This window comes from Paroedura picta, chromosome 9, assembly GCF_049243985.1.
Source record: "Paroedura picta isolate Pp20150507F chromosome 9, Ppicta_v3.0, whole genome shotgun sequence".
Taxonomy (NCBI): domain Eukaryota; kingdom Metazoa; phylum Chordata; class Lepidosauria; order Squamata; family Gekkonidae; genus Paroedura; species Paroedura picta.
Window position 1 is genome coordinate 57,986,332 of NC_135377.1, and position 25,143 is coordinate 58,011,474.

The window sequence follows — 25,143 nt, forward strand, 5'->3', positions numbered from 1 at the left end:
CCTTACCCCCCAAATAGTATAGTGGTTAGGCCTTAGATACCATGTTTAAATTGCCATCAATGCTTGTTGGTTGACCCTGGACCAGTCATTCTCTCAACATAACCTGCCTCACAGGCTTGCTATTATGGTAACAAAATTGAACAGGAGAGAATGATGTTGTAAGCTTCTTTGGTTTCCTATTAGGGAGAAAAATGACGCATAAATATCTACAATAATTTTTTAAAAGTTTATCTGCTGTAACTTGGTTGTAGGGAGACCTAAGTAGATAATATGGTGATATCTTCTTCCTCTATGCAGTCCAGGCCCAGTGTACTTGAAGAATGGCCTCTCTCAATCTGTTCCCTGGAGACTGTTGCATTTTGCAAACACCTTGTCGGTAATCCCTGGCCCCAACCTTGACCAGAACAAAGGCTCTTTGGGCCCTGGCTCCAACCAAGCAGAATGAGTTGCCAGTGGAAATCCAGACCCTGACAGATCTGTCAAAGTTCTGCAGGGACTGCAAAATAGCACTCTTACACCAGGCTTATATGGCTGAGATCAGAACTATCTGGTAGTGATATGGGCTTCTCTCCTTCACCTTGGTTCCCCCTTGTTTTAGATCCTCCATTCTGAATAGCCCAGTGGAGGGTATCTAATGGGTGGAGAGGGACCTATTGGTTTTATATGTATTTATTATTTATTGTAATTTTCTCTGAGCCTGCTTTGCAGGGAGGAATGGTATATAAATCAAATAAATCATCATATCTTCATCTGGAAATTCTAGGATAGTTTGAAAAAAATCTCAAAAAAATTAACATAGGCATAGTTTGGCAGGTATATTGCTGCTAGCATACATAGCTGGCCTTCCAGAAGTCTTGTTTTTAAAATTAAATATCCCTCTGGATATCTTAATTCTACTATTAAATCTAGTTGTGGGTTGTCTATATAAATAGCTACTCCACACTTTTTGTTTCAGGCTCAAGCAAGATGTATAATACCTAAATTTTTATTAGTTAAAATATGTTCATATTTCTTCTTCGATATGCCTTCTTTATAGGCACAAAATACTTTCACAATACAGAGATCAATTCCCCTGGAGAAAATGGCTGCTATGTAAGATTGCTTTAGGATGCTTTGGGCTGATCCTGCGTTGAGCAGGGGGTTGGACTAGATGGTCTGTATGGCCCCTTCCAACTCTATGATTCTATGATTCTATGCAGTTTATGGTTGCCTTCCTAAGGTTCCTCCTCTCCTCAAACTGCACCATCTCCCCAAGTTCCACTCCAGAACTCCAGGAATTTTCTAACCTAAAGTTGGCAACCCTATTCAAGTCCTGGGCAAGTTTCACAGCATCTGTCCCACTAACAGATCCTTAATATTAAAGCCAAAAATCCCAGAACAGAAAGTAGATGAGACAGAGACAAGATTCATAAATTAAGCCACACATGTTCCATGTAAGTTATATAATGTTCAGTGTAAACCTCCCAGAGCTGCAAAGAAATGGGCGGTATAGAAATATAAATAAAACATCAGCCCATCAGAGAAGTACCAATCACACTGCACGGAAGTCGGTCTCTCAAAATTAATTTCTGCACTTTTAAAACATGCACCAGTACTGTAAATTTGGCCAAACTTTCTTTATCATGGTCAATATAACCTAGGTTCATCACGAATTCCCTCTGGAAACCATACCTTGTATCGAAAACTGAACTTATTCTTTAAAAACCCTAAAGACCACTCTGGTATTGAAACAAAAGAAAACGACTTCTTAAGGGGCATTTCATCTCTGCTCTGTTTTGAACAAGAAAAAAAATGTCAGCTAAATTTAGGCTGGATACTTTACTGTCAAGTGTCTTTTAAAGATAGGTTATTCATGAGTTGCAGAGCTTGAGTGCATGGCTATTTATGCTCTACAGTATATGCCTCTTCTGTTTTATAGTGCCACCATGTAAATGAGAAAAGATATGCCAGAAATGGTCTAATGTTCTATCAACTGGGAAGGTGCAGTATCTTAGACCATAAAAGATAGCTTAGTAATTGACATCAGCAAAAAATCATGTCCGTGACATGCATAATGTATCCAAATGATACCTGGTTAACTTGTACAACCAGTTATTTTATTTTCTAGGCAACAAGCAGCATAACTAAGAAACTGTCAGGCACCAAAGCCAAGGCCAGTTAAAAACATTTTAACGACTAGCAATTATCTTTCGTTATAACTGTGCATTTAAAATGCAGCCAGCACATTAAAAAAACAACAGTATCTCAATCAATAACAGAACACACATATATTGTAAAATGTTACAAATTCACAAGCGACTGGTTACGACAACAGAATAATCTCTAAGGGATACCAGAGCCACAGAGGCAGTGCTGTACAAAATGGCTGTTTGAATTAAGACATATTGCTCAGTTTTGCTTACAACCCTTAAACTGCACTAAAATGCGTAAGTAAGCATTTTGGTAAATTCTGATAAAGACATACAAGGAGAGGCTGGTTGACTTCCAATTTACAGCAGGAGAAACACAGTGCATAATGTTTCTGTTATAAAAAATGAAGGAAAAAACAAAGGAAAACAAAACTTAACTAAACCCCTTTTATCTCTGCTATCTCCTCAGATCACATAAATCTTTTGCCTTTTACTAAAGCCTTTTTATCAATGATCCCTGTGCAACTCTTCCAAAAAAGTCTAACACTAAATATCATTTCTGAAGAATATCCTTCTAAAGGGAATATTCTTTCTAAGTGCTGAGGAAAAAAAGTGGAATGGAGGACTGGGAAGGAAGAAATGGTATAGGCAATCACAATCGTAGGGAACAAGATGAACGAAGGGCAAAAGGACAGAATAATGGCAAGTGTTACCAAGTTAAGATGATTTGAGTGTTTTCATAAAACCTGAGAAGCATTTCTACATTATCCTTTCCTTATTTGCATTATGTAATATTTGATTGTGTAATTATTGCCTAGCAAATATTTTACGTACTGATACTGATGTGGCAATGTAGTGGGATGAGATCAGCTATTTTGCCAAACACCAGATTTGACCAACTCCTCCCAAAACTGTTCTGCGTATATGGCCATGTGCCACATAGGCAGCAGATGGAGTGGACAGGATTTAATGGCAGCTAGCTGTCAGAAAGCAACAGATAAATTCAGTCTCTCTGGATTAAGCTGTATAGATGTGACAGTCAGGTAAGAGATTTGAACTTAAAATAGCAGAAAATCTAGTTGACACTAATGTTTTTAGCTTTAGCTGAGATCCAGAAACACCGCAAGCCAAGTTATATGCCTTAAACGCACACAAAATTTTGAAAAATGGTTCAGAATATACAGAAAGTGAAAGAGAAGAGAAGTAAAGTTACCTTTTGGGTAACAGCTGGATAACATTTGCTTACACAGATATATTTACAGTGGATACCGAAAATTTAAGACATCATGAAATATTTTCATTCTGACTTTGGGAAGAACTATTTTTCTTTAACTAATTAATGAATTCATGGAACGTCATAAAACTAAGATGATATCAGGAACTGGAATTACCTTCTAAATTGTTCTTTATAATTTTATTTTTATTACTGGCAGAATTAAAAAGTTACCATTATGTCCAGTATCTGAAGTACATCAAAATTAATGGGAACTTCAGGAGTGTCTCAATAATAGAATAAATACATGTTCTCTCCCCCTTCCCCCTCAGTAATCTAATGATCAATTCAACAGTAATCAGTTGTGATGCTGGAAACTAAGGATTACTCCTTCAAGTAAGGAATAAACTGAAGGAACAGATGGTTGCTAAGGAACAAAAGGCTCTTGCTATCCAAACAGAAAACGGTGAGTTTAAAACAAGAATATTATACAATAAGAAAGTAAACATTAATCCAGGACTACAATACCACTGTTCGCACTATTATGACACTTGATCCTTTGAAATGAAGAATGGGCAACAGAGAAAGGAGTGTGTGATTCCGTGTTATAGTCCATGGTATCCATGCAGAAGACTACAGATTCAACACTCGGCATATCCGATGAAAGGATAGCACATAGATCCAGAGGGCAACAATAGGCAATAGAACAGAATTCAAGTCCAGTATCACCTCAGTGACCAACAAGACTTTGGGGGCATAAGCTTTAGAGAGTCTAAGTTTCATTTCTCGAAAGCTTATCCCTCAACATTCTTGTTGGCCTCTAAAGACCTACTGGACTCAGATCCAGCAGGTATGAGTAGCAGTTCTTCAGTAGTCACTTTCTCTACTTGAGACTCCACATAGAAGCACTGCCAGTAGAGAGAACACTGAGCTAGGTGGCCCAAGGAGCTCCATAAGTATAATGTAGCCATATATGGTCAGATACATAAGACTGAACCACATCAGCTGGTGGATGTGTGTGTCTGTCCTGAGACATCTCCTTGCAGGAAAGATGAACCTGGACTAAATGGGCATTTGGTATGATCCAGAACAACTTTTCTTTACTCATATCATCAGTTTATCATAAACTGTTTGTCCCAACTTTCTGAAAACTATCCAAGTAGTAGTAAGACTACATGATACAAAATGATTTCACAAACCTATGTACACAGCATACAGTAAATAGGATCCCATTATGTAATTTCAGTACCGCTCAATAATTAACACTTATGCTATGGATTCTAGTCTTCTGATATTCTAATACATTAGTTATTGAATATCCCATACTGTTGATTTTACTGACTCAGTACATGTAGCCAGTTTTGAGTCCATGTGAGAAAGGCAGATTATAAATTACAAAAATAAATATATATATAGGAAAATGCATTGTAATTGATTCTTTGCAAGAGAGAAGATTCATATGGTAGCTTCCCCCAATCTTTTGAAGCAGTCATTTTGTGGTAGAGAGTGCATGCCTATCCTGTGAATGATTCACTATGCACTAACAATAGATAGAAGTTAATCAAACATAAACTAAACATTGGTTGCTGTAGAAAAATAAGTATATCTATCCTCTAAAGCAGGCTTTCTCAACTAACTATGGTTTTGGGAAACCCTGGGGTTTCTCGACGGTCCTGGAAGGGTTTCCTCAATGGGTGGGAGTTAAGTTTTTGTATGTTTTCAAATTTGCTAAATATTTATCAGGTGATATGATCATATATGATCATATCGAACTCCTCAATGGCCAATAGCGGGCTTGGAGTGGGTGGGAAGGGGAGAGGCCCAGGGTGGGCATGAACACAGCTATGCTTCCCAACCATATTCTGCATGATTGTGCCATTTCTGAGTTTTCCTGAAGCCTAAAGAATGCTCCAGGGGTTTCTCAATGGTAAAAAAGGCAGCTCTAAAGCAAGTGCTTACTGCTATGCATTCATTTACTGACATGGAGTATGCATGTGCTCAGTTCTCATTGAGGGAAAAAGAGCTGACAGAATTCCATGATCAGAATTCTTTTTTAAAGCAACATTCCCTCTACTGAGTCTACAGAGTGTCAGCTTGGTGTAGTGGTTAAGAGTGGTGGCCTCTAATCTGGAGAATTGGGTTTGATTTCCCGCTCCTGGGTTTTTCCTGGGTTCCTGGAGTTTTCCTGGGTTCCCAAACTGGGTTTGATTTCCCGCTCCTAGCAACTAGCTGTGTGACCTTGAGCCAGTCACAGTTCTCAGAGCTCTCTCAGTCTCAAATTGCTCACAGCATGTCTGTTGTGGGGAAGAGGGATGTTAGGTGACTAAGCCTCTTTGAAATTCCCGTGGATAGTAAAAAGTGGGGTACAAAAACCCAGCTGTTCTTCTACATATTTATTTATCGTTATAGGCCCTAAGTCTGAAAACAAAGATTATAGGAAGTAATAATTTGGGTGTAGCTGAAAGAACTTTGAGTTTATTTGCATTCTTTGTCAAGCCACTTCTGTATTTGTGTGACTTCACCCTCCTACTAGACTTTCCTATAGAAATAGTTATGCTCATGGTGACACAATTTCCTAGTGACTTGTCAGTTGGCTTGCTGTTAGCTTGCTAACTGATCAATTATGAAACAGACAACTGAAGCTTCCCACCCACACATATCCTGGCTATCACTATGTCAGGAGTATTACCAACCACCTACCATCTAAGTCCTCTTTGCCCACCCACACACACCACCAACAATGACTTGGAAGAAGTTCTGTGCTCACATTGCCACAAAGAAGATATAGTGATCTATACCAGGGCTATTCAGCAGTATCTCCACTGATCTACAAATGCAGTTAATAATAAGGTAATTTTTCATGCAATACATGGGTTGTTCTCTCTACTACACTTTATCAGTATCAGCCAAATGTGAAAATCATGATGTATACCAATTTGATTGAAGCGCTTTGGCTGCATTAGGGGTCAGACTGTTCACAAAATAACAGTCTGCTCAATTTCAGAGGCAGATTCTAAGACTAAAAATAATCTTGTATTTCAGATGATTCATCTTCCCTGACAATAGTACAAAACAAATGAAGTTTTCTGACAGTAACCATGTTATTTATATTTGTGACATGGTAAAAATTTTTATGTATATATACATACACATTAGCACCTCTGTGTGCAGGAGGAGTATTGTTACAAGTTTGCTTCCATATGTTCTATGTATAAATCACATGTCCATCCATGTGTGCCTAAAATACATCTTGAACCCCAATAGCACTCAATTTTTTTCCCCCTGGAGTCTCAGAAGCAAGTTCTAAATCTGGACATTGACCCAAGAAATGCTTAGCAGCCGTATTTTACGCATTGCACCAGTACCACATTATTTAATATTGTTGAGATTAGGAGACTGAAGATTCCAACATAGTGAAAGGAATCGTCGTAGAGATATTTAAAAGGTACATCTTGTAACAGAATAAACCTAAGAAGGCCAAGGAAATCATCTTTTCCTTCATTACATCAAAACAACATATGATGTTAAAAACTTATCAGGCCAACAAATATTTCATTAAGTATTCAGATCTGCACACGATGCCAGAAGTGAAAGACTTGAACTAATGAATTACCTGATGGATTGATCCATTCCTCTGCCCACTCATGTGAGCAGAAGATACTTGGCTTGTACAAAAATGCCTCCACAATTGCTACAGATTTCCCCTTTGCTATATTTAGATGTTAAAATAAAATAAAAATTACTTCTGCAATTTGGGGACCATGACCATTGATGTAAAAACAAACCCATTTAGTCTAGGAGGAAAGGTGTACTTTTGGGAAGCTAAAACATAGTTTCCAGTCTAATGTAATCCCAGGCACTAAAAAAGTCAGGTCGTGAAAAAAGCCAAACAGAATTAAGCAGCTCCGCAAACTACCTTCTTTGTCAATGTATAACATAGTTCCTATTCCATTATAATTAACACATAGCTACTATTATCTAACTATATAGTAGAAATTGGCCTAAGTTTTACTAGCAGGAAAACGATATCAGTTTAAAATATCAACAAGCATACAAATCTTGAAGTTTTTTTTGCCAAATTACTACTTATTTAGTATTTACTCACAGAAATGTATCTTACATACCATTTAAGAAATTAAGCATGAAAAAACACGAGTTTGAAAGCAAGGTGGGACTTTGACCCCTAAGACAGTTTTCTAACTGAGTCAATTCAAGCTCACAGGAAGTCTGGCCCTGTAATACAATTTAATAATATTCAGATTTTACTTTTCATTCTGAATATATCTTTATAGGTTCTGAATGAACTCTGAGTTATTGCATTTGGGGGTTTTCAAGACTGTTGCAATTGCCATTAGTTTCACATAGCAGGGATTCCACGATGGCTTAAATATTTCATAATCACCTGGCAACAATCGTTTCATTACCTCCTGTTACTTAGAAAGGAAGAAAAAAATGTTACTTTTTATCAAAGGAAAGAACTGAAACCTGTTTTGCATTTAATTAATGACTACTAAAGTAAATTAACAGATAATCCCTAAGAATTGCTGTTGGAATAATTGTAGGTAGAAATTAGTCCAAGAGGTCAACAGAGCCAAGGCACCAAGTTCACACGTTGTTCTGATATGGTATCAAGACATAGTTTGGAAATATGTGAACAGTAGTCATGCGCTATCTCCTCCCTGGCACTAATGAAATCCATTAATGGTTTCTGCTTTAGTGTGCAGTGCAGTTTGTGTTACATCCAAAGCTCCAAACTGTGATTTCTATTCCTACAAACCAGAACTGTGAACCATGAAACAATCATGTTTTGTAATCTGAGTTTGGATCAGGATCATAAAACTGGATTGCACTTAATCTGTAACTGTTGTTAAACGATGTAAGTTCTGTGCAGGCCCACAGAACTTTATTGTGGGTATTACCCATCCTGACAAGGATAAGGCAAATGTACCTTTATCCTTTCATTGGTCAGAATAACAAACAAATAAAGCAGTGTCTTTCCTGAATGGTTCAGTTCCTTTTTGTGAAACAATAAAGCCCTCCTCAGATGAAGAGAAGTGCTCGCTCAGGTCAGGATATGCAACAAGGCAAGAAAACTGGCTGTTCTTCTTCCAGTGCTACGTGAAGCTTTAAAAGCACCGTTGGTAGAAACGGTAAACAGGGGTGCAGAACAACCTTCTCATTAGATACATTAAGGAGGGCAGCCAACTCACTAACACTTCATGCAGAAGTGATGGGCGGGGGAAGGTGGTGCCACTCCTCCAGAGCCTATGAGGGTTTGGGAGGGACCAACACTGTCACAGTTGCTCTGGAGGGGAAGGGTATCCCTTTAAGTTCCATTAAAGCTAGAAGCATCTGCGACTGGCCTATGGAATCCCAATGCAAGGACAGCACAGAAGATGAAAGATGAAAATTCTGTCATGAATAGTTTTTTTTTTTTAATTCCCATCACTGCTTGAATTATTAGAAATCTGCTGGGAAACATTCTCGTCTTTATTTTCCACCTGAAGCTCCAGATATCCTCTGCTTCTAATTTGCTGTGAAGTCTGAATCACACACCTATGTTAACTGAAATGTACTTACTCTTTCAATTTAAAATTCTAGACAAAAAAAGCTGTCCTTGAATTTAAGGAGTAGCCGACCAAATTAGAAATTAAACAAATGCTGTTCCTTATCAGTCATGGATTCTAGTATTTACAGAAAACAGAGTTGCACTTACCAGTTAACTTCTGTTTGTCTAGTGGTCACTTTGGGTAAGGGAGGGGAAGGGAGCATCTCACACATTTTTAAGAGCTTTTGCATTCTCTGCAGCAACCCTCCAGATGCGCAGTATTCATGTGAATGACCATGAGTACCAAATCTATCCTATATATAACATTTCAACTATCCAGTTAGCACTTTTGAAGCATCTTTGTTCTCACAAACAAAATTAATAGAAAGCATACATGATATCACTGAACTCTGAACAAGTTTATATTTTTTGTCAATACAGCATTCTTGAGTAAGAAGCTGTACTTCATGGCCATTTTGCCCATAATGCAGAAGCTAAGTCTCACCTCACTCCCCCCCCCCCACACACACACCCTTGCAATTCACCTGCAAGAGGAATCTGATGCTTAATCTATTTTCTTCTACATAGGCTGTGATATTTGGGGAGACATTTTTACATATGGAGTTCGTACACACAGATACACACACTGAAAACTCGAAGTGGATACCCCATGGAAAAGGTTAGTCCATCCAGAGCAGCAAAAAGACTGCATGTGAAATTTGTATCTGTGCTGCTGTGTGCAGTAGCTGCACTCTCCTTGACTCAGACATGTCTGGATAATAACTTCTGGCTTTAATGTAGCTATGCTTCAGCATGCGCACCCAGGCCTACCCATAATTAAAATTTGAAAATGCTAAATTTCATTCTAATTATTTACTTGTATATTTGCTTTCTAATAAATAAAGGAAAATGCAAGTAAGTAATCAAACTACATTTACAGTATAGGAAACAGTAATCCCTGTATCTTTTTGACATCTATTAAAAATAGTCCTACAATAATTAAAAATAACCCCAACATACAATGATTCTGAACTACATTTCAAGTTGCAGAGCTGATCTTATCCTGGTTTTGTGACTGACAGTTGAGGCTTTGCCAAATGCCAAACACTGAATAATTGTTCCTGTATGTGAATGCAAAACAGTGGACCTTCACTTCGGCTCTGCCTCATTCCTCATACTTGAGTCATTCAGGCTCTGTGCAATTGGAAAGTCCTTGAGGATTAATCCTGCTAATGTTTTCTTTTCTGCATTCAGAATTAATTTGGGTAATTAAAAGTGGGATCTTTATTCTCTACTGGGACCATCAGTCACAAGCTCTGAGTATTTTCTCAAATGTATTATATTACAATGGTTGTATGAGCTTTATATTGTGTGTGTGTGTGTTTGTGTATGTATGCATGTATGCATGTATGCATATATGCATGCATGTATGCATGTATGTATGTATGTATGTATACACACACAAGTTAAGCATTTGATGTTTACAGGCTCTTGGAATCTGTAAAGCAGTTTCAGGTGAAGAGAGAGCTAAATTGCTAGAACTGCAATTTGAATGCTTTGAAGCTTGAGTAACAAAATTGACATCTGGCCATCAAAATTAGGTAAGTGAAATCTGATCTTAAATCTGTTGCCCAATGGACAAGAGCTAGTTGGACAGGGAGTACATTCACTACATCTGACTTTTAACTATAATTGGAATTCCCACAGCCAACACATGGACAATGAAAGATTTTCTTGGCTCCATCATAACCTATGGGGACCACTAGGTAGCAGAAAATGACAAAAACTATACAGCTGAATACTCAATTTAAAAAATACCAGTAAGGTATTTGGGGGGTATTAATTCAGCTATATATTTTTTTGTTATTTTTCAGCAACCCAAAATGTCTGAGCCTGAAACATCCAAAATGTTCAGTATTTTTGGGAATGCCGGTTAGCTAAAGTGCATTTTTAGCTTGGTGGATTGGTGTGGATTGGTGGATTGGTTTTAATGGTTTTAACTAGGGGTTTTATTGCAATTTTTATCTTGTAAACTGCCGTGAGCCTAAGTTTAATAAATAAATAAAATAAATTTAAAGTGCTCTCAGTCCCTTTAAATGCCATTGAAGTTCATTTGCACTGTGGTAGCTGCTTTCAAAAGGCACTGAAATTTTAAAGGAACTGCATTCCCTTTAAAGTTAAGGTACTCTTTAGGTTGAAATTAGCCAAATGCACACCCCTAAGTAATGAATGAACCAGCACAGAATAGTAAAAACTCTATTACAAAACTTAAATGTCAGATTGTTTCCCTCTGATATCAGGTTAGTTTTTAGAAGACTAAAAGTTAAGTAAAGGCTGTGTGACTATTTAGCTAGAAAAATTGAAATAAACATCTCTGGAGCCAGAGTTTATCAACAGCTTTCCCTACACTAGTTAAATGAATGTGAGCGATGCAATAAAATATGACCGATTAACTACAGTCCAACTAGGACCTGGAGTTTAAATCTCTACTCTTCCATAGAAGATTGCTGGGTGGCCCTGGGCCACTAGCATACTCTCACCTGAACTCACTTCACAGGGTTGTCATTATAAAAAATAAAATGAAGGAGTGAAGATGATGCCAGAAGCTCCTTTGGGTCCCCATTGGGGAGAAAAGCAACTGTAAATATCTAAATAAATAAATAATCAATACATCCTGGAGCCCTTTCTACAGCATATTGTATGGTGGTTTTTTTTAAAGGGCTGCATGAAAGTACCACTGAGCAGAAATTAATTAAGATGAATTGGTCAGAATGATTTGGTTGGTATCATTCCACATTTCAAGCTGCTTCTGCTAATGAGCTTGCTTTGCTTAATGAGTATTCTTGTTGATGCTGCTGTATCTGCTATCCAGTTTCAGGCACCCAAATCTGAAGCATGTATAGAATCCAATTAAACACAAATATACATGCATACATATACACTTACATACACCCATGCCCACACACGTTTTCACCCTGATATTAATCCTTCCTCAGTTACTTCTCTTACTCCCCTGAAAATATATTGGTAAAATGGGTTAAGTCTTATTTTCCCTGGAATATTTGTAAATGAAGTGATTCCCAGTGTAGTATTTTCAGTTGAGAATCAAAGTATTAAAAGTGGGGGTGGGGTAGCAAGGTCAAAAAGAATACTGGGCAACAGCTGTTGGCACCTGCTGACGCAGTTTCAAATGAAGCTATCATGAAAATTATCTTAGTGTTTTCTTTAAAAACAAAACATTGCTTTCTGGGAAGAATATTCTGATATTTGAAATGTAGAAAGAATCGTTTAATTAAATATAAACCTGCTCTTTACCACTGATGAAATCCTCAGGAATAATCCGCAGAAAGTTAGGCATGCTTAAGCACGGCTTAGGTATTTGGGAGGAATTTCTCCCTCCTTTCTTCCATATATTGAAATGGGCACATTTAGATTCATTTACTTATTAAATAATATAGGTATATTCTACTTTCCCTCTTGTCTCAAGGTGCTTTACAATTACAAATAGAACTAAAACACTGCAAATGAAAACCAAATAAAATCCCCCAATACCTCCCTTAAAGGGGGCTTACCATTCCAACTCAATCAATACCCCTGCCAAAGTAGCAAGATCTCCAATGAATAGGCTCTCCTGATCATTCAACAGCATGGGAGCCACAATGGAGGAGTACTGGCCTTGGTCATACTCATCATCCTAAATAGGGGATATGTGAACTCCAGGCCATGAAGGGCTTTAGAATAGGGACAATTTTTAACAATTTTTTTTTTAATTCAAGAGGATACTTTCAGTTCACTGCAAGGGATACCAGTTTCATGACCTGGAGGAAGGCAATGGCAAACCACCTCTGAGCATTTCTTGCCTTTAAAACCCTACAGGGTCACCATAATCAGCGGTGCCCTGATGGCAACAACAGCAGCAGCATATACATATGCATTCACACTGGCTTGCACAGAGCTACCACTGATGAGCTTTTGGCCTGAAGTCAGCCTGTCTACTTCAGCATGTTAATGCACATTAGTCAGCACATCTTGGGTAACTTAAGTAATAATGAGTTGCTTGCATAATTAAGCCCAAGAGGCAAACACCAACCTAAGGAAGATGCAAGCTGAATTAAAGTCTATGCACCATCTCATCCTGACTTTTGTATGCTAGAGCGTTTGTATTGGGAGAGTTATATCTAAACCAATTACATCACCAGTGGCTCATCTTTTTCTTCTTTACAGATTTTGTTCTGGAAACATGTCATTTTGCCTTCCCACCACACGAAACAAACAAACCTAAACTAAATCACAACAGTCAATGAAATTATTCCAAATGGGAGTGGTGCCCATTGTATTTTTACCTTCGTTTCTATACAGCAAGAACAAAGTGTATACATTGAAAGCACATAAATTACACTATTAATTAATTATGGCTTTTCACTTGAAAAACTAGCAAGTATTTTAATTAGAAAATTGCAACAGACAACTGGAATCACTAATCCTTTAAAATAAAATGAAGCGTTTAAAAAATCTGCCTTTGAGGTGATTCTCTGTTCAGTAATTACAATGATAACATTCTGTTTGTTTGTTTGTTTGTTTTTATTTGTATTTGTAGCCCACCCCTGTTGATCCAGTCATCTCAGGGCAGGTTACAGCATAGAAATAATACAGCACATGATAAAAACATAAGAATAAATTTACATTTAAAATTCAGTTAAAATATTCTCTAATCTGTACAAGTTAGATAAAACTAACAGCTCATGATCATACAGTTGGTATATATACAAAGCCAGTTGTCTGATGAGTCCTTCCCCAAGGGGAGGAACCAAGGGATGTGGTATACCAGCAGGGGAGGCCCACTTGATGTTTAATATTCTGTGTGTGGTGGCCTCAGCCATAAGCCTGGCGGATCTGTCTTGCAGCCCCTGAAGAATTGTGCTAGTTCTGTCAGGGCCTTGATGTATTCAAAGAGCTTATTCCACCAGACAGGGTCTTGGGCCAGCCATATTTCTTTGGGGTTGGAGATCATAAGTTGGTTAATCATAGCCAACCAAAGTATGTTCAAGGGGATAAATACAAACAGGCAGTCCCTCGGATATGCAGGTCCCAGACCACAAATGGACTTAAAGGTTAACACCAGAACCTTGAACCAAACCCAGAGCTTCACTGGAAGCCAATGCTGAGGCTGCAGTATTGGTCTTATATGGGCCTTCCACAGTGCCCTTGTGAGAACCCACACAGCCACATTTTGGACCACTTGTTATTTCCAGATTAAAGCCAAGGGTAGGCCCACAAAAAGCAAGTTACAACAATCCAGCCTAGAGTCAACTGTCACACGGATTACTGTGGCTAGGTGTTCTGGCGCCAGGTAGGGTGCTAGTAGCTTAGCTTGGTGAAGATAGAAGAATGCCAGCTTTGCTGCTTTCGTGCTTTGAGCCTCCACTGACAAGATGTCAAAAATCATGCCCAAATTCCTGGCTGTATGTGCAGCTGTCAATTGCACTCTGTTCAAGAGAAGGAGCTGTGCTTCCTGTTCTGGACCTTTTCTCCTCAGCCACAGGACCTCCATCTTTAAAGGGTTCAAGCTTCAGTTGATTACCCAGGATTCACTACACCATGGCCTCAGCGCATCCGGTCAATGAGTCTGGAGGGGCATCTTGTCATCCATCAAAACACAGTGGTGGGTATAGTCCACATACTGTTGGCACCCAAGCCTTTGTAGTGGTTAGGAGCACAGACTTCTAATCTGGCAAGCCGGGTTTGATTCCGCACTTCCCCACGTGCAACCAGCTGGGTGACCTTGGGCTCGCCACAGCACTGATAAAGCTGTTCTGACCAAGTAGTAATATCAGGGCTCTCTCAGCCTCACCCACCTCACAGGGTGTCTGTTGTGGGGAAAGGAAAAGGAAGGTGATTGTAAGCCGCTTTGAGACCCCTTCAGGTAGAGAAAAGTGGCACATAAGAACCAACTCTTCTTCTTCTTCTTCCAACTCCAGATCAACTGGGCAAGATGATGCATAAATATGTTAAATAATGTCGGGCAGAAAACCACTCCCTGTGGCACTCTGCAATGGAGTTGGTAGGGATGTGATGATTGGTTCTCCGCAATTGCAACCCTTTGTCCTCAACTGTGAAGAAGGGAGGTAACTCTCTGATGATGAAAAAGACTTGGATTTTATACCCCACTTTTCACTACCATAAGTTGACTCAAGGAAGCCTTCCCTTCCTCTCCCCGCAACAGACACCCTGTGAAGTAGGTGGGGCTGAGAGAGCCCTGATGTTACTGCTCTATGAGAGCAGCACAATTAGGGCTGTGGCAAGTTCACCAGATCATAATCTGCCACTCTTAACCACTACACCAAGCTGGCCCCATATCCCCACGTAGACAATTTATCCCATTTTACAATCTATACATTAGTAGTATCCCATTATCCCATTTTACAATTCACACTTCAATACCTGGTAAAAAACCCAATTAAGCCTATATGTTTCTACTCTGCAATTCAATAAGGTAATTAAAAAAATGGCCACCAATTTACATCAGTTCTGGGAAAACCCAGAAGTTATATCAACCTTTTCTAGGAATCAAAGAGAAAGCTATGGTTTTACCTCAGAGTTTCTGGCACTTCCTAAAAAGGTATGGTGAAATGTTGATGTTTTTCCCAGAAGTGACATCACAGTACCATTGATGGCTGCTTACCCTCCCCCCATCACCCACTGGTTGCCAACTCTACGCCCCACCCATCCCAAAAACACAAAACCCAGTAATTATCAATTGACTCATGAATGCAAGGGCTGACCACATGAGAAAAAGGTTTTATTTAAACTGGATGAAAGACACCCCTGCTGAAGGTCAATAGCTCCTTGACCATCCACACAGGCCCGCCTGGCACTGCACTTACATTTTGTATTTTTTTGTATTTTTTTAAGATTGCTACAAAAGACAGAAGACAAATAGGGACAGCACTTCAATTCAACAGGCTACCTGTTGTAGATCACACAGTATAACTGAATGACTTAATCATGGCAATTCAAGAGTAAGGGTACAATCCTTAACCCTTCTAAATTCACTGAAATCAAGGACTGCACTGTAAAATATCTCAGTGGGAATGAAAGAACCAACAGTACAATTTCACTCAGAATTACTCCATTTAATTTCAATGGGCTTAGACTAAAACAACATTGCACAGGCATGAACTGTAAAACATCTTTGTAGTGCTCTGTGCCAACCCAGCCTTCCAGGCAGTGATACCGATTTAACCTATTTACTGTACATATAGTCCCTCTCCCACTTACTGGCTTCACTGTGGAACCCTTCCTGTCCCACTAGCACTCTTGCCTCAGCAAGAGCTCACTCAAAACTGTTGATCTTACATAAATGGAAGGTGAAATATGCGCCATGACACAGGAAATCTAGTATGTATGGTATGGAACTCATTCATAGCATCCAAGAATTGGTCTGTAGAATTTAAATTCATGAATAAGTTTTGGAATCTTACTACTCTCAAACTGAGATCTCAACAGGTGAATCTGTTGAGCATAAATGCTTGATACATTCAGCCATGGCATTTTTAAAATCTATGTTCTTCTGTCCCCAAAAGCATTACATTTCTACTTTTAGACAAAATATCTCCCAAGTATTTGTTTGCAGTTCTAAACTGGGGAGCTGCATACCAAGGAACTGTGCCACAAAAGCACTTCTGAAAAGAAAAATCTGTTTGACCAAAAGTGCACTCACAGGTCTTTAGACCAAATCTTTTATAAGATATATAACATTTTTACCATGGCCTTGACCTGGATAGCCCAGGCTAATCCAATCTTGCCAAAATTCAAATTTCAAAAAACCTTTAATGGCATATAAAAACATCATCAAAATAGGGGTAATTCATAATTAATTGATAATAATTACATAGTCTAAATGAAACAAATAAGTGAAATAAAATAAGCAGCGACCAACAATAGATTCCTCCAGAACGCCCAGCAATCAGTAATTTCCACAAACTGTAGATGCCCCTAATCTAGAACTGTTTCTTGCCTAGCCGACTGTCCCTTTGTATCACAGTAGCCAAGAATTCGGCCACCAGTTCCATCATTTCTGGGGTACAATCAGCTAACAAATGTCCAATGATTCTGTCCATAGGGCCAGAAAGGTCCACCATGATAGGAACAATAAGTCATTGTCTGAGCATAAAATGTGTTGAGCAATAAAGTAAAATATGCAGCACTGAGTTAGTCTCTAATTGACAATATTTACAAAATCTGTTCCCAATTGGTACATTACTATATCTGCCTGCTAGAACAGCTGAGGGGAAGATGTTTAATGTAGCAAGCATAAAAGCACAACAATGGAGCGGGTTAATAAGACTTTGCATATAAGTAGCTCCCTGACTTGTATTGGCAGTCCGAAAAAGTAGGGGGAGCAAGTCATTGATTCCCGCTTCAATGGTCTGTCTCTCAATATCAGAGATTCTCCTTCCCTCCATTTTATTATCATAGTAACATGTAAAGCAGGTTAGGTTGATAACATATAGCTCACCCGAAGTAACCAAGTTAGCTTCCATGGCAGATTGGTGATTTGAACCTGAATCTCCCAGATCCTAGTATGAAATTCTTACTACACCATACTGACTTTGGTGGGGTAGCTGACGTTGAAAAGCAGCAAGCAGCCAGTTCAAGGTGAGTTGCCAACTTCACAATGGGAAATTCTTGGAGATTTGAGGGTGGAGCTTGGGGATGGTAGGGTTTCAGGAGAGGAGGTACCCCCAACAGCTGTAATGCCATAGAGTTCACCCTCTAGAGCAGCCATTTTCTCCAGTGGAACTGATATCTGTAGTCTGGAGATGCCAGAACATCTCCAGGTTCCATGTGGGTGTTGGCAACCCTATATTCAAGTCATCAGGTATTGTCACTCAGTGGTTGCTGTCAGCTCTGACCCTAATGAGTCCTCCCAAGGCCACAACAGAGCTGGAAAGGTTTGCCTCCTTCCCCAATTTTTTACTGAAAGAAAACAAGCCTTGAATGCTGGCAATATTGTTGTGGTTGCCTAGCAACCCCACAATGACCATAGTGAGGGCATTCATTCTGTAAAGCTACATGTACTGCCTCTTATTATTTGGTGGTGTTAAACCCCAATGGATGGGGGGGGGTTGTTTTTGTTTTTTAGATTTCTGGTGTGGCTTTCCAGAATACCATAATTTTTCAAGTAGAATGATCTTTTAAAAATCTGCCAATTCCTTGTTATAGTGTTAAAGAATGTAGGGGGGGGATTCAATTCAAGTCTGATACATTATGAGGAACAAAGCCAATGCAATCATGGCATAATTTAACTAGTTACAGCATGTGTGCATGTGTGCATGCACATGCACGCAGTAGTATATGTAGAGTGACACATACAACTAAAAGTATGATAACACCACACTCAGGATATGAGCAAAAGGCTGGAAGCTGCAGCTGACTGTATATGCAAGTTCCTATAAATTGCCCAAACTAGATTTGCCTCTGTGCCTCAGTACAGAAGCCGAACAAATTGCCTAAATTCTCCTCAGAAATTTACTTATTACTTCTTCCACAGTGCTTATAACAGCATGCCAGAAATCTCAAAATTCAAATCAGTTAACTCTCTGGGGGGAAGAAAACAGTTGGAAAGCATTGTTCTGCTAACAACAAAAAACCCAAATAAACTGTGGGAAATAAATTATCTTTTTTTAAAGGATATGAATGAGTCTCATAAACAAAGAAAGAGAAACAGAGAAGGGGGGAAAGATACAAAAGCACTAACAGTTCTCTTCCTTCAAATATTTACTCTGCTTCTATTTGGAGAATAATTTGTTCCATTTAACCAGAGTCAGACTCTGAAGACTACAGTAATCCAGAGAGATTAATTACAGACTTGGAGGACTACTAACACAACTCGGAAAGGCAAAGAACCAAAAAAGAAATAGAAGAGAAAAACGATTACTTCTCTCACTGATGATGCTTAGCCAGGCTGAGGTGCTGCAAGGTTGGATCATCAGTAACTTGGTCTCCCATCCATCGCTGAAGCAAACACAGCTTGCAGGGGACAAGGGAGTGTAAGACTGGTACAAAATGCCATCCAGTACAAAGGCTAGGTGCATAAATTAATAACGGAGTAGAGAGGCTGAGAGAAACTGACACTTGGAACAAGTCACCAATCCTAATCCCATAATAATGAAACACTTAAAAATACATCCAGTATACAGACAAACTGCCCTGCTTATGTAGACATCCGTAGCAACTTGACTGAACCACTCCTTAAAAAGTTGCCAGAACGTCATGATGTAGATCGAGCAAAGAAGCTGCTAAGTGATGAGTCCCCCCAGGTGACAACTCAGCTGGCTAAGTTTTGTGCCGTCACCATAAAAATCCAATGCTCTAAAGTAGCATAGTTTTAAGTTCTATTCTATGATCTGTTTTAAATTGTATTATATTAAATGACCATATTCATTGGGTCTTTTATGTAATAACTTCATATAATTTGGTCTGATGACTGTAATAAAGTTTGATTGAGGTGGGTGTGGTTGAGAAAGCTCTGAGAGAACTGTGACTGGCCCAAGGTCAGTCACCCAGGCTGCATGTGGAAGAGTCAGCCACACGGTGTAGTGATTAAGCCACTCTTAATCACTACACCGCATTGGCTCTCAGCATGACATGTGCAATGGAGCGCAAGCATGGGTGAGCAGAACGGAACTTGCTGTTAGGACAGAAGCTGTGTGCTGCAGAGGTCACTGAATGCTGCTCCCAGATGCACTTTGCCCCCTTCACACAAATCCCCCTCCCCCTTCTGATGTCAATTATGAGAAAATGGTTAGGCAGGGCAAAAGACATGCACAGTGAAATTATTTATTACCTCTTGCCCAACCACTCCATTTGTGCTTTGAGCTTCCAACCTTACTTTTATAGTATAATTATGATAAAATATATGAACCTGACGCCATTTTACCTAATTAGTCCCTCCGTTTTCAATTGCCCTTAATTTCGGGGGGGGGGGGAAATAATATTGATGTAAAACTAATGGATTTAGCCCATGAAGCCTGAAAAATGCATACACAACAAAGGGAACAATGTCTGAGCTTTGATTTGTTTTTAAATCTGAGAAGCTGATCACAAGAAAGGTCTCTCCTTCACTTATCTGACATATCCAAAAGAATAATCCCAATCTAAGAATCTCAGCCTCATTAACCACACAGGAGACACCTTTCTTCTGTCTCTCGTGCATACACGCCTACTCAAACAGGAGGACGGGAGCTGCTTCCATGCTACTTAAGAGTGCTAATCAACCATGTTAGAACACTTTAACGATGCAGGAGGACAGAAACAATCAGATGGGGAAGATGTGTGGAATGGGCCCTGCCATGTGACTAAAATCATGCACCCTCTCTAGAAACATGGGAGCATGCCATGTCAAAGTAGCTCTATCACTATACTTGATACTTGTTTTGAATGTGAAATGTACTATAAAAACCTCACTTTTGGGGAGGCTGTAATTCACAGAATTGTATTTTAAAGAAATTTCATTCATTTTGAAATTCATCTTTCCAGAATCACTGAAAAGACCTGCAATCGGCTTAGCATAAAAACAAACTGCCAGCAAAACATGAAACTTCAATAAAGATGCGCAATTGTTTTAGGCACTTACATGGTGACGGCTCGTGCACTCCTTCCTCTGAACTATCCTCAGGCCCTTCTTCACCCATGCCAGAGGTGACCGAATCTTCTGGGGCAGAAGCTGAACCTGGTGTGCTTGGACCACTTACAGAACCAGAGTCTCCATCCTCACTGTTTAATCCATATCGATCTTGCTGAGCCACAGCCCTGCCTTCACTGCAGCTCCTACGCTCTTTCCTATGTACACGGGAATGAAGCACCATTTGGTGATAAGTGCGGAAGATCTTGCCACACTCAAAACACTCAGTGGACTTGTTCTGCGATACCCTCCTGCTCTGACGTGAAGATGGTCTATACTCCAGGTCATCTTGACCTAGGATATAGTTGTCCCCTGAATGTGAACTGTTGCTTTTCTCTGAACGCCCACTGGTGCAGTTTTTCTTTTTTGGATTGCTTGAAGAGCTGGATGAGTCATGCTCTAGCTTGCGCTTCTCTTGACTGACAAGAATATATTCCCTTTTATCCTTGTCATAAGTGACATCAGCATCAGCCAGGACTTCATCCCATCCCAAATACTTCACATACTCAGAAGGTTCTGCCACTTTTCCTTTGGTTGCCAAGTGCCAAGACTGGTAGCTATTAACTGGATCCAGTTCAGCTACTCTTTTTCCTGACTGACCCCCTACAAAACCATCTCCCTCTACAGATGGCTTCAATTTCAGATATTGGAGGAAAAACTGTTTTGCTATAGTTGGGTCAAAATCTCCATCGGCTAGAACCTCCGCTCTGTGCTCACTACGGGCTTTAGAAGACCTGCAATGTACAGAATTATGTGCTTTTAGGCTTTCCATATTTGTAAACAAGTTTCCACACTTGGTGCAAATTTCATACAAACACAAGCCAGTTACAATTGTTTCCTCCTGAACAACATCATTAATAGTGGCTATCGGCTCCAAATCATTTTTTGGCTTGTTTTTGCTCCCAGATTTGGGGCCATGTGATTTCATGTGGTTTTTGAGGAACCAGGGTTCTTTAAACTTTCTTCCACATATATGGCACCCATGGTCAAACGACCCTCTATGCTTCTTCATGTGAGCTTTGAGGAACCAAGTTTGACTAAAGGCCTGTCCACAGACTTCGCAAGGAAACTCCCCTCCATTTGACTCACTCTTGCAGTTCTCAGCACAAGTTTCTCCATTCGGAATCTGAGTGGTAATGTGGTCTCTCTCTATGTGGTTTAACAGGGTCTCCTCTCTTAGTGTCATATAATCGCAAAGCCTGCACTTGAAAGGTTTGTGGATCTGATTAATGTGCTGTTCCAATTCCTTCTTCCCTTCAAATTTGTTTTTGCAGAAGGTGCACTGCAGAGGACAAAATTTAACATCTTCCCCAAGAGACGCTTCTGCCACCATCTCCTTTCTACTGCTTCGAAGCAAGATCTTGCCACCTTCTGTTGGAGTTGCTCCATTCAAGATCTTGTTGCAGGCAGAAGTACTTTTGGTAGGGCTGGTGCAACCATCAAGACCTTCTGAGACTCGCATCTCTCCAAGCTGCGTCTCTCCTCCCACCTCCGCCTCATGGCCCTGACTGATAGTGCCTGTTCTGTGACTCCGGATGTGTATCTTCAAATTGCCCTTTTGAGAAGCTCTGTGGTCACAATAAGGGCACTTGTATGGTTTCTCCCCTGTGTGTTTCCTCATGTGCTGTGACAGGGAGCTCTGGAAAGGAAAACTTTTGCCACATATGCAGCAGCTGTGCAACACGGACTTGTCTGCATCCATATCACTCTTGTTTATCTTGTGAGGACTAGAGGCTCTTCGTAACTCCATGCTGGCATCTATGCTACCATCCATCTGTACTACGGCAACATTAGTAAAAGGGACAATACCTTGTCCAGTAGTGGGAAACTGTGTCACAGTTTCAATCGTGCATTTCTGCCGCGTGAGGTTTTTATCTCTTCATTCTTGTATTCAGGTTTTCCCTCTGCTGCCTGAAACAATTTGAGATATAAACATTCATTGGTGGCTTTGAGTCAGATGGCAAGGAGCACCTGGAATAAAAACAAAAGGAAACAAAATAATTACTATATTTATTTCTCAAATTTATATGCCACCCTTCCCCAGGGGCTCAGGGCAGCCTACAACAGCTTTGTTTTATAACACAGTAAAATTCACAGTGATGCAAATCATTCAGGATTGTATTTTGATCTATAGAATAAAAGTTGATAACCACTCACGAATTAGTATTGAACGAGATAATACTGAATAAAACTATTAGATGAGTAGAATAAGATACATAGACAGGATCACTTTAACAAGGGGGAGGTGTAATTGTTATTCAATATATATATTAAAGATCTACAGAGCCTCTTGTGGCACAGAATGGTAAGCAGCAGAAATGTTGTCTGAAGCTGTCTGTCCATGAGGTTGGGAGTTCAATCCCAGCAGCTGGCTCAAGGTTGACTCAGCCTTCCATACTTCCGAGGTCGGTAAATGAGTACCAAGCTTGCTGCTGGGGGGTAAAACAGTAATGACTGGGGAAGGCACTGGCAAACCACCCCGTATTGAGTCTGCCATGAAAACGCTGGAGGGCGTCACCCCAAGGGTCAGACATGACTCGGTGCTAGCACAGGGGATACCTTTACCTTATTAAAGATCTACATTCTTCAAAATTCTTCTAATTTTACTTTCTAAGCCAAGCATAAGTATTGGTATACACACTTTAATGTGAATGAATGTTTCATTTAAGTAGCTGAAACATTTTAAGTCTTTTGTTTTCCTGGAAAACAAACAAATTTGTATTTGCCCAAGGAGAATAAGGTTTTGTAGATTACAGTACTCCACTGCTACTGAAAATAACATCCCAGGAACTTCTGCTATACACACCCTAAAACAGGAATTCACTTGTTTTGATCAAAATTAAGGTAATCAGACACTCTGTTCAACTTGCTACTATCTTATGAAACAAGATGGTGGCCTTCCCTGTGTAACCCCCAGCCCTAGAGGTTTGACTGGCATTCAATTTGTCTTGTGTTATATTCATTTTATTGCAAACTACTCAAAATCTTGGTTGACAGGTAGTTTAGAAATATTTTAAATAAATGAATTTTTCTTTCATATTGAAGCAGCACTTGTGTACACTTAAGTACATTTTGTAAGGTCTGGCAATACACCAATATTTCAATTAGGAAAATGCTAAAGTAGGCTTGGAGACCCTGCTAATATTTTAAAAAAATATGAAGAAAGTTAAAATAGTTTAACATTACAATCCTCAACCATTCAAATCAATGGAAGTTTTATGACTGACTTAAATAGGAGCAAAAAAGCATATTTCTGTATTTCTTTTACCTGTTGGTATGGAGCCGCACATTCCACAGGCACTGAAATGTGCCCCATGGAAGACATAGCAGCGGCAGAATAGTTCTGCTGCACAGGAGGAAGGGCATAGGGGGTTATTAGGCAGGAAGGTGGGATTGCATGGATCACAATCACACCTTCCTGCAAAAATTTAGAAAATGCTGTGGTATGCCCCACAACCTGGATCATCCCTGTCCACACGGGCCTGCTGCACATCAGGCCTTGTTGGCCCCCGCAGTGCTTGAGGGAATGCGGATTCTCCCATGTTACCTTTGCCCAGGGCAACTCAGGGCCCGATCCGTAGCAGGCCTGGGGGGACCTGCCCAGTGGCTGCCTCATGTGGAAGCAGGGATTAGCCCCGCTTCCATATGACCACCCTCTGGGAATCGGCCTTTAAGAGCCATTCAGAAGTCTTGATGCCTCTAGGATTCATCCACGCAACAAGACTAAACAGACAGAACTGCTTGGTTCCTTCAGGTAATGTATATTTTGTTCAATAGGCCTTCCTCCAAGGTACCTTGAAGAGGGTTTAATCTGAATCTTTTTTCCAGGGCTGCAACCACCCGCTATGCGCAAAAGCATTATCACAGTGTTTCAATGGGCAAACAACTGGGCAATTATGAATCACAATGAGGCAGCAGTCAGAAAGCATTGCATATTTGAAGGTGCGTCTAACACCTTGAGAACTGATCTACTTATTTCTTAAAATGTGAAGAAGTTCTTTTACCCTTCATTGAAGATTCCTCCTATGCATTTTAATCACGAGCATGATGGACAACATACAGAGATGATCACAGTAACTCACGCATTTCTACAAGAGTCCTAATCTAACATGTTAAACCAGGTACCTGAGCTCCTCCTTTGGATGGAGATTAAATCATCTACTAAAAAAAAATTACTGGAGTGTACAGAACTGAAGCAGAGTGTTTTCTCAGATCTTAAGGACCAGCTGGATTTAATTATTTTTCCATAAGACATGCCTTATTGGTGATGTTTCGCTTTGCCTACAGTTGACCTAACAAACGCAACTCACTACCTGAAGTTTAATGAGTATCACCGAAAGCTCTCCCATACCACAAGCCCTTAAAAAGGCAGTGAACATAAACAAAGAAGTGGGCACACCCATTCTCACTCACAATCCCATTTTTTAATCTAGGCATTCATTAATTCCAAGCAGAATACATTTGTATCCTCCACCTTGGAATAACACCTGCTTGTAGCCAAGATTGCGAGAGGGGTGGGGCTACTCCAGCAATAAATCAAGTTTAAAGATAAACTTCCAGTTCTAAC

At 39.7% G+C, this 25,143-nt stretch overlaps 1 protein-coding gene across 3 annotated transcripts in view; it reads right to left on the reverse strand.

The window, feature by feature from the left end:
* ZNF516 (zinc finger protein 516) overlaps positions 1-25,143 on the reverse strand; it is a 122,980-nt gene that overhangs the window by 48,379 nt on the left and 49,458 nt on the right. For all 3 annotated transcript variants that reach the window (XM_077352922.1, XM_077352923.1, XM_077352921.1), the window contains exon 2: positions 20,529-22,547. In XM_077352922.1, the coding sequence (XP_077209037.1) occupies positions 20,529-22,350 (1,822 nt within the window). In that variant the 5' untranslated portion in view covers positions 22,351-22,547. The remainder of the gene's footprint in view (positions 1-20,528; positions 22,548-25,143) is intronic.